The sequence below is a fragment of the Helicoverpa armigera genome, chromosome 4 (genome assembly GCF_030705265.1).
Source record: "Helicoverpa armigera isolate CAAS_96S chromosome 4, ASM3070526v1, whole genome shotgun sequence".
Taxonomy (NCBI): Eukaryota; Metazoa; Arthropoda; class Insecta; order Lepidoptera; family Noctuidae; genus Helicoverpa; species Helicoverpa armigera.
This window is the reverse complement of record NC_087123.1, coordinates 9520987-9536501: the sequence shown is the minus strand read 5'-3', so window position 1 is coordinate 9536501 and position 15515 is coordinate 9520987. Positions and strand designations below refer to the sequence as shown.

General features: G+C 34.9%; 4 protein-coding genes across 4 annotated transcripts in view; 3 read left to right on the top strand and 1 right to left on the bottom strand.

Moving 5' to 3' along the window:
- The first annotated feature begins 572 nt into the window (after positions 1-572).
- On the top strand, positions 573-5051 carry LOC110374822 (isovaleryl-CoA dehydrogenase, mitochondrial). Its single transcript, XM_064034208.1, has 9 exons — positions 573-755; positions 1512-1638; positions 2090-2168; positions 2455-2560; positions 2820-2981; positions 3372-3527; positions 3848-4039; positions 4342-4510; positions 4857-5051. Exons 1-9 carry the CDS (start codon positions 630-632, stop codon positions 4988-4990), a joined length of 1251 nt encoding a protein of 416 aa, XP_063890278.1. The 5' UTR covers positions 573-629; the 3' UTR covers positions 4991-5051.
- On the bottom strand, positions 5005-6679 carry LOC110374823 (bifunctional peptidase and arginyl-hydroxylase JMJD5). Its single transcript, XM_021332709.3, has one exon. It carries the CDS (start codon positions 6560-6562, stop codon positions 5345-5347), a length of 1218 nt encoding a protein of 405 aa, XP_021188384.3. The 5' UTR covers positions 6563-6679; the 3' UTR covers positions 5005-5344.
- Positions 6680-7089: 410 nt separating this feature from the next.
- The window catches only part of LOC110374815 (folliculin-interacting protein 2), a 38761-nt gene continuing 30335 nt past the window's right edge, over positions 7090-15515 (top strand). The window contains exon 1 of the mRNA XM_064034210.1: positions 7090-7352. Within this exon, the coding sequence (XP_063890280.1) occupies positions 7282-7352 (71 nt within the window). The 5' untranslated portion in view covers positions 7090-7281. The remainder of the gene's footprint in view (positions 7353-15515) is intronic.
- On the top strand, positions 7402-11699 carry LOC135116740 (uncharacterized). Its single transcript, XM_064034209.1, has 6 exons — positions 7402-8026; positions 8135-8353; positions 9415-9501; positions 9726-9791; positions 10726-10800; positions 11147-11699. The coding sequence occupies exons 1-6, from the start codon at positions 7978-7980 to the stop codon at positions 11449-11451; spliced, it is 801 nt and encodes a 266-aa protein (XP_063890279.1). The 5' UTR covers positions 7402-7977; the 3' UTR covers positions 11452-11699.

Below are 15515 nucleotides of genomic sequence, written 5' to 3'. Positions count from 1 at the left end.
ATCTACTTAATCATTATCTCAGGAATTTCAATAGTTTTCCTAAATAAATTAAAACTTGTACCTAAAATTGAAAGTTAACCAGTTTTTATTAAATTGACATACTTATTATTATTATATATTACATACATATTATAATTGACGTATTGTCGGTGAGCTTAGGCTTGGTATAAGTATCTATTCTATTCTTACTAGAAGCGGTACAAAGAGCAGGTATATGATAGACAGACCCCCTTTTATCATCGATAATACTTATTTATCAAAGTTAATGCGTTCTTGATACGGAATTGCGTGCGGTGTTGTGATTTAAATTTTTAATCACTAACCTTGACCAACACCACATTTTAACATAAAATTAAACATCGTCCGCATACTTAGCAACAAAATACAACTAATTGAATATGACCAAATATTTTTTCTTATTACGCGAACCGTTATCAAAAGTTGAACCTTATCACAAAATGAGTAATTAGGTAGCATAATCCTTCATATTATCTTGTTTGTCAAGCAAAATGCATCCTTATCATAAAGATATAGAGTTGATTTTATTTGTTTGAATTGGTCCGATAGTGGTTTGGTTTGTTTTTCTCTCCAGTGCGGCTTTGACTTCGTACAAGGAAGGTCGTATTACGATGGCTGTGCGTTTAGGCCGTGTTACGAGTTTGTTGCGTCAATGTACGGGCAAAACCGGTACAAGATGCATGTCTCATTATCCGATTGATGAGCATGTCTTTGGACTTTCTAGTGAACAGCAACAAGTGAGTATATTGCTTTGTTTTTGTTTATACAACACTTGAGTAATATGGGATTCGTAATAGGACATAAACCTATATGGCCTCATAATTTATAAAACTTCGATTATTTTATATATATTCAAATGCTGTTATGTGGAACAGTTCAATTTATAAATAAGTAACCGTTGACCCCAAATTGAATAAGGCATGAATTTTATGTAATTGTTATTGTAGTGTTGTCATTCATGATAATATCGTAACTGATAATAGTTTTTAAACCAAAGTGTCGTACGATGATTAGGTATTGAAATATTATTGTGATAGTTATTTACCATTTCATATTTAAGATAAGTAGATATAGGTACATATTGACCAGTTAAAACAAGATAACATTGTTTGCTTAAATATGAAGAAGTGAAGTTAGTAAAAATGTAGAGAAATCAAAGTTGTTAATAAGGCATTGACTTGCAAAATTGAGGCCTTGAACTTGGGCATATGTAGGTAAATCATACATAGTAAATGTGTAACCACAAAACAACTTCTATAACATTTACGAGCCCATTTATTCATTGATGAAAACCTTTCAGTAGTTTTTGAGAAAGTCGTGAACAAACCAACGTGCAGCAGGTGGTTTTAAGGATACGTATGTACTTAATGTGTGGTAATATTGATTGGTAAAGGCTATAGCGACCGTAGGTCTAGCCTTAAACACGATTACGATTAAATTACCTACTGCAAATAGGTTTTAAGTTTAAAACTAAGCAAGCCCTCTTTTTACAGCTCCGGCAATCAGTATTCGACTTCGCGCAAAAAGAATTGGCACCCAAAGCGGCACAGATAGACAAAGAAAATAATTTTGCAGACCTTAGAGAATTCTGGAAGAAATGTGGCGAAATGGGGCTTTTGGGTAAAGTATACCTACTTACTTAAATACTTTTTTATCTCATAGGTGTGACTAAAATAAATCGTTGATTTGTAGTACCTATAACTTCTAAATTAAGTTCGAGTTGGAAGCTGCTTATTTGGAAGCCACTGCCTTGCAAATGTGTGAACCATGCTATTTATATAATTTTACCTACCTTAATGGCTCTCTGAAATTGTATGAAAAAGGCATCCACATGAAATTACAAGTGCACTAATAACTGCAACTTTAGGTACCTTTTTGCACTGAGGTAATTAACCTCGGAACGAAAATATCTACCTGCGTTAAGTTAAATGAATGCGAATTCATTTGAATTATTACCATTTTCCTTTACATAAGGTGTCGTAATTTTCAAATGTACCTACGTAGGTACTCGTATGTACAAATAATTTAATACTCACGTGTTCATTTACAATGCGATTGTCGAATGTTTCAGGCATTACAGCGAATCCCGAATATGGCGGCACCGGAGGAAAGTACTCAGACCACTGTGTTATCATGGAAGAACTATCCAGGTAGCACATTACATCTTTTTACTAGCTATTCGCGCAGAGGACCATAGGGCCAGAGCCGACCGGGGCTGCGGGATTGTTCGAAACAGTTACCGCGGCTCTGGTACATAAGGGGCTCCAGAATAAACATGGTGGGTTTTAGCCCTAGTTATTCCTCAGATATTGGGATCAAATACTATCGACACTTCCAAAGCGCAAATAATAGTGAGTTGGGTCCGCTGCCTCTTGTAACGATGTATTAAGTAAACTTGATAAAGACGAATAACCAACAGTAAAACGTTGATTTCAGAGCCAGCGGTGGTGTAGCACTATCATATGGAGCACACTCCAATTTGTGCGTGAATCAGATCAACAGAAACGGCACAGATGAACAAAAGAGAAAATATTTGCCTAAAGTAAGTACCCTGAGTAAAAAAAGATTAAGAACATTCGAGAAAGCTGTTAGGTACATACAGCCCATACAAATAGGCTACACTTGAGACACCTCGATGCTCTTCCTGAAACAGTTGTGTTAATTGATTTTAGATTCAAGTACTAGGACGGGGACAATGTCGATAATAGTTTGACAGTGAAAGTTGCTCAGACATACCTGTGCTAATAGCATTTTTTTATTTCTCATGAATACTTAGTGACGTCATAATCCTCTATTTACAGCTATGTTCAGGAGAACACGTAGGAGCATTAGCCATGTCAGAGCCAGGAGCGGGTAGTGATGTAGTATCTATGAAGTTACGCGCAGAGAAGAAAGGCGACTACTATGTACTGAATGGAAACAAGTTCTGGATCACTAATGGACCTGATGCTGATGTTCTTGTGGTGAGCATTTGAAATAACTATATTGATAGATATTCTGGGGATTGAGGCAGCCCAAACGCCTGCCTAATAATAAGTTGTATTGGCAAAATGTCCCAATGTTATTAGTTTGGATGATTTATCTTTAATTAATATCTAAGTTTCTGGTTCCTGAAATTCGCAAAATATCCTGCTGCCTGAGAACCGTTCCTTTAAAAAAAAATTACTAGTCCATTTGTTGAAATTATATGGAGCTAGAAGGATGGACGATCTGCAGAAAGCAGTGGATGCGGATTGCTGAAGATCGAGCAAAGTAGCAAACCTTGGGGGAGGTCTTTGTTAAGCTGTGGACATTTCTTTCGGCAGACACTAATAACGACGAGTTGTTCTAAATTATATTGCGTTTCATTACAGGTATACGCCAAAACAGACACTTCCAGTAAACCACAGCACGGCATATCAGCGTTCCTCATAGAGAAGGGCTTCCCAGGGTTCAGTACTGCACAGAAATTAGATAAGCTTGGAATGAGGGGGTCCAACACTTGCGAATTAGTGTTTGAAGACTGTAAGGTATGATTTATCAATTATTTCCTGGTGATAGATACAAAATATTATTGCTGTGTGAAATGCTCGCCATTATTAACCGACTTCAAAAAAAGGAGGTTGTCATTTTTGACCTGTATGTTTGTGCGCAATTATCTTACGTTTGGCTGAACCGATTTTAATGCGGTTTTCAGCATAGTATTTGGACAGTACAGACAGTAGGAGGTCTTAGATATGTTACTGGAAAAGTTTCTCCCCTCGAAAGCTTACTTTTCACAGCTTATGATAAAAAATATAAAAAATGGTAGAAAGAAACAAATAGTTAAAATAATTGCTCTTATTTCTAGGTGCCAGCTACTAATGTCCTAGGAGAAGTGAACAAAGGAGTGTACGTCCTAATGTCTGGTCTAGACTTGGAACGACTGGTGTTGGCTGCTGGACCCGTCGGCCTGATGCAGGCGGCAATAGATACCTCCTTTGGGTACGCGCATACGAGGAAACAGTTCGGCAAGAGTATTGGCGAGTTTCAGTTGTTGCAAGTATGTCTAATTCCTTATATGCTTATTTTTATAGGCAAGCGTTTGCCCACTATCTCACTTAAAGAAAAGAGACGTTGTGTTCGAAGATGGGGCACATCATTTTGTATATTATATGGGAGTGTGTGAAGAATTATGGGTTGATATTGGTTGAGCGTCTGAGATAAGGCATTGTTTTTATTTTAGCGCCATTTTTTCGGACATTTATGAAATGGAAGATTTTATTATGTAACAAATTGCCGTAGGTATATGAAGAATACATGTTTTTTTTTTACTGTGCTTTACTAAAACATTTCTAATTGCAGGGTAAAATGGCGGACATGTACACGACATTGAGCGCGTGCAGAAGCTACCTCTATAGCGTCGCGAAAGCGTGTGACGAAGGCCACGTGAACAGCAAGGACTGCGCTGGAGTCATTCTGTACTGCGCTGAGAAAGCCACGCAAATCGCCTTGGATGCTATTCAAATACTCGGTAAGTGTTGTAGGTGGAAGTCTTTTAAGTAGTATAATCCTAATATGTACGTTTAATTAGCAGTGTGAATGTGTGGGTAAAAAGGAAGGTAAATGAGTGTATGAAATAATTTGCTCGCAGATTGTCGTCATAACTCTAATACATTGTAGCCGGTTTGTCGCCCAAGTGCGTAGCGCGTACGTAAAAATATAAACACTGGTTTACCAACGTTATAACAATGTTAATGACTGTCTCAGTAATCAAACATAAGACTACTTTTAGTTTTAAAATGCCGATTTTAGTTTTGTTCTAAAATTGTATATCAGATAGATAGATCACTATTAATTCAAGGTTTTATGTTTCCCAGGTGGTAATGGCTACATAAATGACTACCCAACAGGCAGGCTACTCAGAGACGCGAAACTTTACGAGATTGGTGCCGGAACATCAGAAGTCAGAAGAATGCTCATTGGCCGAGCCATCAACAGTGAATACAAATGAAACAAATTAGCCACTATGTAATAATGATTCCAGTTATTTATTAAAGTTTCTAAAAAAGCCATTTGATCGTATTTTATTTGTATTATTGCTTACTCTAATAATAATGCATATTAGGTTAAGATAATTGTTATTCAATTAGCTGCCAAATTACTTCATAAATCAAAGACTTGTCTAATTAGTGCTAATGTTCTAGGTGACTAAAATAAAAAATGTGAATAATGGTTGTGGAAATGCTTCTCTGTGGAAAAGTTTAACAATCTATCTGTATAATTTTTCTTTTCACAAAAGTTTGAAAGTCAGACATTTGAAAAGAAGCCAAACTAGCACCACAAATAAATAATAAGTACATAATGCTCATTCCCACCAAAAGCTTACTGAAAAGCTAATGGACAGTGACTCAACAAAATGCCACCATTTTGGTGGTATGTACAGCATTTGTCCAGGTTTCAGTATACAGTAATAAGGTTTAGCTGTTTTATAATTTGGATATTTATCTAAGTCTGGTTGCCTTGGATCTACTTGTGCTGTGTTGTTCAACAACTCATGCTCATGTGGGTACAAATACTCAGAATCTGATGGTGAAAATAAGAATAACTGTTTCTCACCAACAACTTGAGTCAGCAAGTTTCTCTTTGGGTCATGGTGCAGTGGTGAAACTGTGCCTTTGGGACCATACCATGCCATGACATCGACAGGGTCATTACTCTCAGAAAAACAACAGTACTCAGGCTCAGTGATATCATTCTTCAGTTCAGGTATTTGGTCAAACAATTGGTACTGTGCAAGGTAACCGGTCGGCCCTTCCGTTTGATAAATATACTGCTTTACAAACTCTTCTATTGTTATTAGTTTTTGTGTCCAGTCTGTATCTGTGTACTTACTGCCAATTTCAATTGATACTGTTCGTGGTCCGGCAAGATTTATAAAATAGTTTTGGTCTTTCCACTTTTCTAAAGCTGGCCAGTGATTGACACAGTTGTCCAGGATGACAGGTTTTTCCAACATAATATAGTTTTTATAAAAATGTTCCATACTTGGGCAGTCTATAATTTCTATAGGTGTAGCATTAAATTTGCTAGCTTCAATTGTAGTGTTGTTGGTTATATTACTGTCTCTTTTAGGCGAGTCCTTGAAAACCTGTGTGCTTTGTTGAACATTGACAGAACTTAAAATACTTGCACAATTTTGTAACAATTGTGGTTCCTTGTCCAAGGGACACCCAAAAAGAATTCCAAAGTCTATTATCTTGAACGCCTGCTTTATTATCGTGTCCGAATCTTCACCAGAATATTTTACATGAGCTAATAACTTTAAATATGTGGCAATAGTTATAGATTTTCTTATAAACAGTTTTACCTCTTTCCAATTGCCAATATTTATTTTTTCGTACATGTAATCGATTATAGCTTGAATTCTTATGAGAGAAGACGGATCTGTTGACTCCGTAGAGTTTATATACCTTTGCAATAATGATTTAGAGGCTGCATCTAAGTCATCAATTTCTGGTAACGCTGAAGCTACACTGGCTTTATATTCTTCCAACTTATAACTAATATCGTGTAACGCTAACATTTTTATTAAAGTTTATTGCACTTAAGTACTGAACTGGTATTATATTTGTTTACTATTTCATAACCTAGAAATCACAGACAGAAATAAACAACAATGACATGACAGTCATTCATTTAAAAAGTTTCAATTCACGTAGAAATTATGATTTTTTGAATGAAATTGTCCACCCACCAGCCTAACAGGGCACAACAAAAATTTTGAGAATGGCTTCAGTTGTTGTTTTTATAAATTATAGTGCATATTTTTTGATGATAGAATGGCGCTGAGGTATGAACTATTTCAAGTTCACTTCTTGCATTGGTGCGTGTAACGTACCGTAATGTTTTGTAAAAAAGTTAATCACTTGTCTATGGTGAGGTGAGCTATTCACATTTGTTTGTCCATTTGAGTCTCGTTGGAAATATAAACAAAAATAGTTTTTTGTAGCAAGCAAAACTAATATTTAACTCTTGGATCTTGATATGGTTTCATTAAAATAAAAGAAAATGTAAAATCGAAAGTACAGGAAATAATGGATTTTATTGACCTTGACCTTTCAGCAAAAGTAAAAACTTGTAGTCTATGCCAAATCATATGACTTTTGCACGTGATCTGACATATTATTTACATTATCAGTGTTTTAAAAAGTTTTTTAAACAATGCTTTTCTAATTAGATTGCCTATATGATGTTGGGGCAGTGCCCGCAATAAAAATGTGGTGAGATGTTACGTGTGAAGCAATGGCTTTATTCGACAAATTGTTTTCTCTCAAGAGAAAACTTGATGATCGCGAAGCACGAAACCGCGACAGGTACGTCATGATGAAACACTTTTCATTCATTTTAATCTATTTTAGTGAGTGGCACGGTCGTAACAGTTCGTATAGAAAAACTATGTACGGAGGCTGGTTAAGATATTTAGTTTTGAAAATTAACGAGAGGTGGCGCTTTGTTCAATTTTGTATATTTTTTTTCGTTAGCAACATTATAATGTGGTGTTGCTATCGACTGTTTGTCAGTTCTTTATACGCAAAATACTTACGTCTCTAACTTTGAAATAAGCTTTTTCTTCAGAAAAAAAAGAGGAATGCAAACTTCAAAGCATCTAAATCATAAACAAAATATGTCTACACATGTGATCTACACTTACTTGTTGTTACTTGATATTTATTAAGGTAGAAAATCGCTTTGGTTTTTTCCAAGTGGTTTTGTAAATTTTTGTGTGTAATGGAACGCATATATGTCATGGCGTCCGGCCGGTACCCTTTAAAAGTTGTTGATTGTGTTGTGTGGTGCGTTCTCCTGTTTTTCCGTATATTTGTGGCTTTTCCGACAACGTTTGCTTTCCAAAGGACACCGAAATCTCCGCTTTAATTTTACACCTGTGCGCACTACTTTGGACTCCGAGTTTTCTCTTTACGATTTGGATTTGACGATATGGGATCTCCGTTCAGATGTTGTGTTCGTTATTGCACTACAACTCGCAGTAAGTTTTAAATATACTATTTTAATGTGGACTTTCCCATTATAAGTATATACAGTACAGTATTATAGGAGATACCGTAGAACAATAATAATATGTCTTCATTTACAGGTGATGATTGCAATGTTATTTTGCATTCATTTCCCAACCCCGATAAGGAAGAGGACAGATTTAGATCTTGGGTCTACTCAATTGGGGGAGATATTCTGGTTTTGGATAACCAATTTGTATTCAAAAACAGAAAAATATGCCACAAGCACTTCGAAAGTAAATACCATACAAGAAGTTCAAGATTAAGTGCTAATGCAGTTCCTACTTTGCATTTAAAAGGTACTTGAAATGTGTTTTTGCCTGAGTACAACTATAGATTTTTATCTATACTATTACTATATAGGTAACTATCTATACTATACTAATATTATAAAGAGGAAAGACTTGATTGTTTGTATTGAATAGGCTTCTAAACTACTAAACCGATTGAGATAAAATTTGGTATGGACATAGATTAAAACCCGGTGAAAGACTTGGATTGACACCCAGGATTTTTCAGGATGCGGGTGAAACCGCAGGCAGACAGCTAGTATAATATTAACAGGAAAGATTTAACTCAAAAACTACTGGTGTATCTACTTGGGAAACAAGTGAGACAAGTTGTTGCTGGATAAATACTGTCATGCATAGGATAGTTTTTATTTGAATATGAGAAGTAGTTCCCTTGGGATGTAGGTGAAACCGTGGGTGGACTGTACGTAGCTGTTTTCTGCAGCTTCACCCGTGTCCCGGGGGAACTTCTCCCCATACCTGGATAAAATATAGCCTATGTCACTCCCAGATAATATAAATATTTAATGGTGACAGAATTTTTAAAATTTTCCAGTAGTGTTTGAGTTTATCCATTACAAACAAACAAACAAAGTTATCCTCTTTACAATATTAGTGTAGATGTAGACTAGCTATGCCTGTGAACGTAATTTGAATAAGCATTACTGCTCAAAACACTTTCTATTTATTTGGGAATGAGAAATTTTACTGCAGTAAAAAGTTGGCAATTAAATATGTGACCGACTCCACATTTGACACGATTTACATTTTGTTTTGCGTAATTATTACAATTAGTACTATGTTTTTAGTTTCAATTTAAACATGGCTTTGTAGCAGTTTCAACAATTATTCTATAGAGAAAAATGCCAACCAAGGATATTTTGAAATATCATTTATTTAGTAAAATATAAATGTGACTGACACTACATGCAAAAGGAAGTTGTTTTCGAGAGAATTTTAAAGTTAAATAACCTTCCTTCGTCAAAGATTAAAACAGGCACAATTTATTAAAAAAAAAAGAATAAGTGCTTTATCAAAAGTTTCTAAAAGTATATGTATTTCATTTACAGGCATACCTTGTAAAAGACCATTATCAGATGTTACCAATGTGACCAGTTACAATCCAATATTTGCTCAACCTTCAACATCCACAGCAGGTAAGCCATAATTTTGTTACTGAGGTAATCTTGAAAGCATGTTAGTGTTATTCAGTAAAGTGAAAAAGTTTAATTGTCACATCAACTTTATTTTTAAAGTAGTAAGTTTTTTTATTTGATAGAGTTAATATATGATTGTTGCACTTGACTTAACATTGGTATAAAAAATATTTTGTAAATTATTTGTGATTTTTTCTTCAGAACTGGTTAACTTATTTTGGCAGGTCCACTTCATTCTGGTGAACCAATATCTATCAAGACCAGTGAACTTGAGAAGCTAGCAGAAGCAGGTAAATTTCTTAAAACACTTATAGTTTTAACTAGCTTCCGACCGCGGCTTCGCCCGCGTCCAGTTCGGTTATATCGCGTTTCCAAGAGAACTCTCCAAAAGTCCGGGATAAAAACTATCCTACGTTCTTTCTCAATGTCAACTCTATCTCTGTACCAAATTTTATTTAATTCCGTTCAGTGGTTTAGACGTGAAAGCGTAACAGACAGACAGACAGACAGAGTTACTTTCGCATTTATAATATTAGTAGGGAAGTAGGGATTTAACCCCTATTTCACCCCCACACTGGTAAAAAAAATAACTTTCAAAATGAACAAACGATTTTTTGTTTCTTATGACGTGATATTTGATGAACTTGTGTACTAACTTTCAACCCTTATTTCACCCCCAGCTGGTCGAAATTTCAAAATGCTAGAAAAATGTTTAATGATTTCTTATCAAGTGCTTAAATATAAAGTTTCATGGTTTTATCTTTTAAAATTAAGAAATCCCATACAAACTTTCAACCTCTATTTCAACCCCTTCATCCCTTTTTCGAAATAAAAGTAGCCTATGTTCTGTCTCGGGGTCTAAAGATTGTCTGTACCAAATTTCATCAAAATCGGTTGCGAGGATTAAGCGGGAAAGCGTAACAGACAGACAGAGTTACTTTCGCATTTATTATATTAGTTTGGATTAAAATCAGTTGATAGGTATGGTAGATATATTTATTTTCTACCATCAATGTGTATTATTCAAGTATTCTATACAATACCTAGGCAATTTATAGAATACTTGGGGTGTTTAGGGTTAAACAATGTATGAAAAATTGCAAATTTGATTGTCCATTAAATACTTTGCCTAGGTAATGTATACCATACCTGCTGGTTCTTCAGCAGTGTATATATATATATTTTATTATGTTTATACATAAATGCATTAATTTAATTTTTCAGATTTAGGCAAACCTGTAAAGACTTCAGGAGTAAAACATATTTCCCTAAAACAAGCAGCTGCAATGACAAAAAATGGTAAATATTTATTTCATAGATTGTATTAGTATACTATGTGGCGATAAGGTTATCACTAGGGAAATTGTTTATTTATTTAATACAATTATTAGATCAATAGTTAACTGTGTACTATTTTATGTGATACTGATAACATTATCGCTACACTGTATATTGCAGTAAGAATTTCAAAAATAGAGAATAGAGTTTTGGTCACATAGAGAGGAAGATTGGGCTGAAGTAGATTTTCCTCCAAAATAATTAATTGAAAATCTCATTATGTCAAAGTCGCACTTGAATAAGTTAAGTTTTCAATTTCTATGAAAGAGATAATTGACCTACCTTTTAACAGGTTTTTTTTTTTCAGTACCAAACTTAGCGAATCTGCAAAAAACAATCAAGAAGTTACAACAAAAGAAAGAAAGTTACGCCACACGACTGAAAAGAGCCTTAAGACTTTCTGAAAATACCACTTTTCAGAAGTGCTTACAAAAATTTTCGACTTTGGCAGCCTTGTTTACAGTCATGCAATTTCGCGAAATTTCAAAAGGAAAAATGGGAAGAAGGTTCACAAAGGACGAAAAATCATGGCTCTCAGTTTGTACAAACAGGGCCCAAAAGCATATAGATGGCTCAGTAAAATATTTATTTTACCATCTCCTATCACTCTGAGTCGTCTGATTTCCTGTGCTGGTCTAAGACCAGGAATCAACAAAAGGATATTTAACCAGTTGAAGAAAAGAGCCCAAAAAATGACAGAAAATGAAAAGTTATGCATTCTTCTGTTCGATGAAATATCTATTACACCCCATTATGACTATAATAGAAAACGAGATGCCATTACGGGATTTATTAATAATGGAAAACAAACAAACAGGAACATAGCGGATCATGCACTTGTTTTATGTTAAGAGGGTTTGTAAATAATTACAAACAACCATTGGCTTACACATTTTGCAAAGGAACAACTTCCAAAGGAGATTTGAAACTTTTAATAAAAATATTATTTCCGAATTGCAACAGTGTGGGTTTTATGTGCTTGCAACGGTCTGTGACCAAGGGACTACAAATGTTAGCGCTATAAACGAATTGATAGAAGAAAGAAGAGTTGATTATATAAGAAAAAATCTAAATTTTAAGCATCAAATATTTGAAGTCAATGGCAAGGAAATAATACCTATTTTGACACCCCACTTAATAAAAGGGATTAGGAATAATTTAATTACCAAGAATTTGAAGTGCATTATAGAAGATGAAGTTAAAATTGCGAAGTGGGACCACCTAATTAAACTTCATGAGGAAAATCCTTCTTATAAAGGTATACGATTAATTAAAAATCTTACAGAAGCCCACATTGATCCAAAGAAAATCCCCAAGATGAAGGTTAAGATGGCAACTCAAATATTTAGTCAAACAGTCGCTACCAGTATGGGATACCTAGCAGGTGAGTAGTAATACACGCAAAGTACTGGCACGGGTCTTGAATGCTGACCTTCAGCTGCGCACATGCGAAATTTTGGGTTATACTGAGTTTACAATGCGAAAAGCGCCCCACTCTACGCCGAGCGTTCAAGATCTGTCCCGATACCTATAATAAAATTTGTACAGATAAGTGGTAATTATACACTTTCCTGAGCCTAAAGTATTTACTAAAACTTGATAATGTGTTTGTTTATAGAAAACTAGCTTTCGTCAGCGGTTTCACCAGCTTCTTGAGGGAACTACTATATGTTTTCCGATGAAGGCTATATTACTGCCAAGTTTAATCCCAATCGAGGTTCCAAATGAGGTTTCTAATATAATAAGGAAAGATTTGTATTTTTGTGTGTTGAGTAAACTCAAAAATTAGTGATCCAATTGAGATTAAAATTTGTATAGACATAGATTTAAATCCGAGGAATAACATAATGATAGTTTTTATCAGTTCCCTCACGACGCTGGTGAAATCGCGGGCGGACAGCTAGTAGTCATTATACCAAACATGATTTCGAAGTTTCATAAAGCACCAATTACCTGATCACTAGTAATATGCAATACAAAGTTTCTTAGGGATCATTTAAATTAAATTAATTTTATTTCTACTTTTCAGATAAAAGAATACTTCCTTCGGAGTGCAAAGATACCGCAGACGTATTGATGTTTTTCGATCAACTTTTCGACTCTATGAATGGCAGTTTTGAAAATTCAAAAAAAAGAAGCGGTAAAGTGCTGTTAAAATCAGTCACCCCAAAATCTGATCACAGTAAGGTATGGGCGAGGGCAAAAAAAGTTTTAAAATCTATGAAGTTTATTGGTAGAGGAGGAAGGGAAGGTAGTGTGCCATCAATTACAAACTGGTTACGTACGCTGGAAAATATTGAAGTTTTAAAAAATAAGGCATTCAATGAATATAATATAAAATCATTCTGGATGAGACACTTAAATCAAGATCCATTAGAGAATTTTTTTGGCTGTATACGGTCTCATGGATACAGAAATATATCACCAACCCCATCTGGCTTTGAGTCAGCTTTTGCAAGCTTATTAATAAATAATTTATCAAGTAGTCATTCTGTAGGGTCAAATTGTGAAGAAGATGACTGTAAAATTTTTCAATCAATGGACTACTTATTAAAAAGGAGGATATTAATGAACTCACAGAAATAAATGAAATAGATATCGATGATATTAATTGCGAAATTATAGATTTTAATGAAAAAAAGTAATCCAAAATTATAAGCCAACTCAGCTACGTAACCGGCTATGTAATAAAACAGGCAAAAAATGTATTTAAAATTGCAAAATTGTAAAGCAATTTTATATTGTAATGAAGAAGAAGAACAAGAAATAAATGAATATATAAAAATAAGAGAGTACTCTTCGTTTAAATCACTCGCCTACCCTTCCGAAAACACAACAAAACTATTCTCTGCAATCCAAGACGTAGTCACTTATATTTTAAAAGAAAAGTGATATGCCTCGCATAAAAATTATATAAAGACAATTTTGTACACAGTCATAGATTTTAGTTTTTGACTTGCCCAGACCACAAAAGCGAGTTGACAGATTTTTATTTGACTTTTCTTCAAGATTTTTTATAAATAACTGGTGCCGGGATGTAAATTTGTTATTAAATGGCACCAGGACAGAAAAAGATGAAGATGATAGCATTAAAGAACGGGCTATTACTTATTATAATAAAAGACACATTATCAAATCATAATAATGATTGTTTTATTTTTTATTCCCTTAGAACTTTTATACTGTGTTCATCTACCGTTTCTCTGTACTGATAATTAATATTTTTCTGTACTATCATAAACATCAGTTCAGACGAAACGGTAGATGAATTCAGATTTAGGTAAGATTTTTGTGCAACAGAGCTATATAATGGTTTTGCTAGCTATAGGTATATACATAGCAAGTTGTAGTTCCTAAAATAAACAAAGGATGGCGCTGTACTGCATTGGCCACTGATAACTCTATTCTTGTAATGTACTCTGTGGTGAGTGGTGTGGTATGCGGTGGTGGGGTTGACGCACGAAGTGTTCACCCGTGCCGGGAGACAGGTCTTCACGGGGGCACTATGTGGACCTTCGCGTAGAAGTGGTGACGCACGCCAGTCTGGCAGTGCAGTGCGACGAGCATGTGATGAGTGCGCGGGGCGCGGGCCGCGGGCGTAGGCGAGCGCGCGATCACGTCACTCGCGAGAGGGGCGGGTCGCGCTCTGTGTTTACTTATTATTTACATGAGATGTAAGCTAGTACACCAGCACATTCCACTGCAAACGGACGCTCGTCCGTCCACACTCGCCTATCGATGTGCATTTAGTGTTAATCATTATCAGTGGTTGCATTTCTTTGACCTGTGAGTGCATATGACACAGTTTTGTCACTGCATACATTGCAACTTGGATATTTTGGTGAGCAGCTGTGAGGACAGCTGATGTGACTATGAAATAAAATGAAATTTAGGTAACAACTGTTTACTTTGTGCTTTTGTTAGATCTTAGGCAAGAGCAGTGGTTGTGTCTAGAATTCAATTATGAATTCAGTTGTTCTATTTATTAGAGTCTGTACAATGTTCAGTTTGAAGCAGTGCAGACTTGTTTGAGTCAAGTAATGACAATCACATAGTAATGGAGCATATTTTGAATGGTAATGATGTGTCAGTTTCATGCAGCTACTGTTGTTTGATTCATCAACACACTTATATGAATGGTACTTACATCAATATGTGCTTGAAATTATTATTGGCACTCAAATGGTATAGTGTAGTGTTTGCAACATAAGACAAGAGAAAGTTTTTACATTGTTTACTTTTGTATTGACAACATACTGCTTACATATTGTAGACACAGTTATTGTGTTACTGCCTCTGACAATGATTTAGGTAACATGTATATTTCTTGAAACAAACAATCATTTGTTTACATCACATTATCTATGAAGTACTTATTGTATCACCAATCGTATTATCTATTTGATTATTATTAATTAATTATCTGTTAAAAACCCCTATTATCCGGCTTCTTATCAGATATCACCCTATTGATTAGTCCCTTCTTATCACTGAAACTTGGGTCTAAATGAAAGTTTCAATCATTTTGTCAGATTTCCTCCATAGGCAATAACAGTATTTATGGTGTTTTATTAATATTTGTGGAAAAAATACGATGTAAGTTAATTGAATATTTTCATGTACAGTATTTTCTTTGGGATTATCGGAATTTAGAATATTTACTGGTCTAGGTAGGA

Bases quoted from the DNA above. Each gene is read 5' to 3' on its own strand.
- LOC110374822 (XM_064034208.1), top strand. From the start codon at position 630: ATGGCTGTGCGTTTAGGCCGTGTTACGAGTTTGTTGCGTCAATGTACG. The intron at 2,982-3,371 runs GTGAGCATTTGA...GTTTCATTACAG, and splicing joins CTGATGCTGATGTTCTTGTG to GTATACGCCAAAACAGACAC. The intron at 4,511-4,856 runs GTAAGTGTTGTA...TATGTTTCCCAG, and splicing joins GGATGCTATTCAAATACTCG to GTGGTAATGGCTACATAAAT.
- LOC110374823 (XM_021332709.3), bottom strand. From the start codon at position 6,562: ATGTTAGCGTTACACGATATTAGTTATAAGTTGGAAGAATATAAAGCC.
- LOC135116740 (XM_064034209.1), top strand. From the start codon at position 7,978: ATGGGATCTCCGTTCAGATGTTGTGTTCGTTATTGCACTACAACTCGC. The intron at 8,027-8,134 runs GTAAGTTTTAAA...CTTCATTTACAG, and splicing joins TTATTGCACTACAACTCGCA to GTGATGATTGCAATGTTATT. The intron at 8,354-9,414 runs GTACTTGAAATG...TTTCATTTACAG, and splicing joins TCCTACTTTGCATTTAAAAG to GCATACCTTGTAAAAGACCA.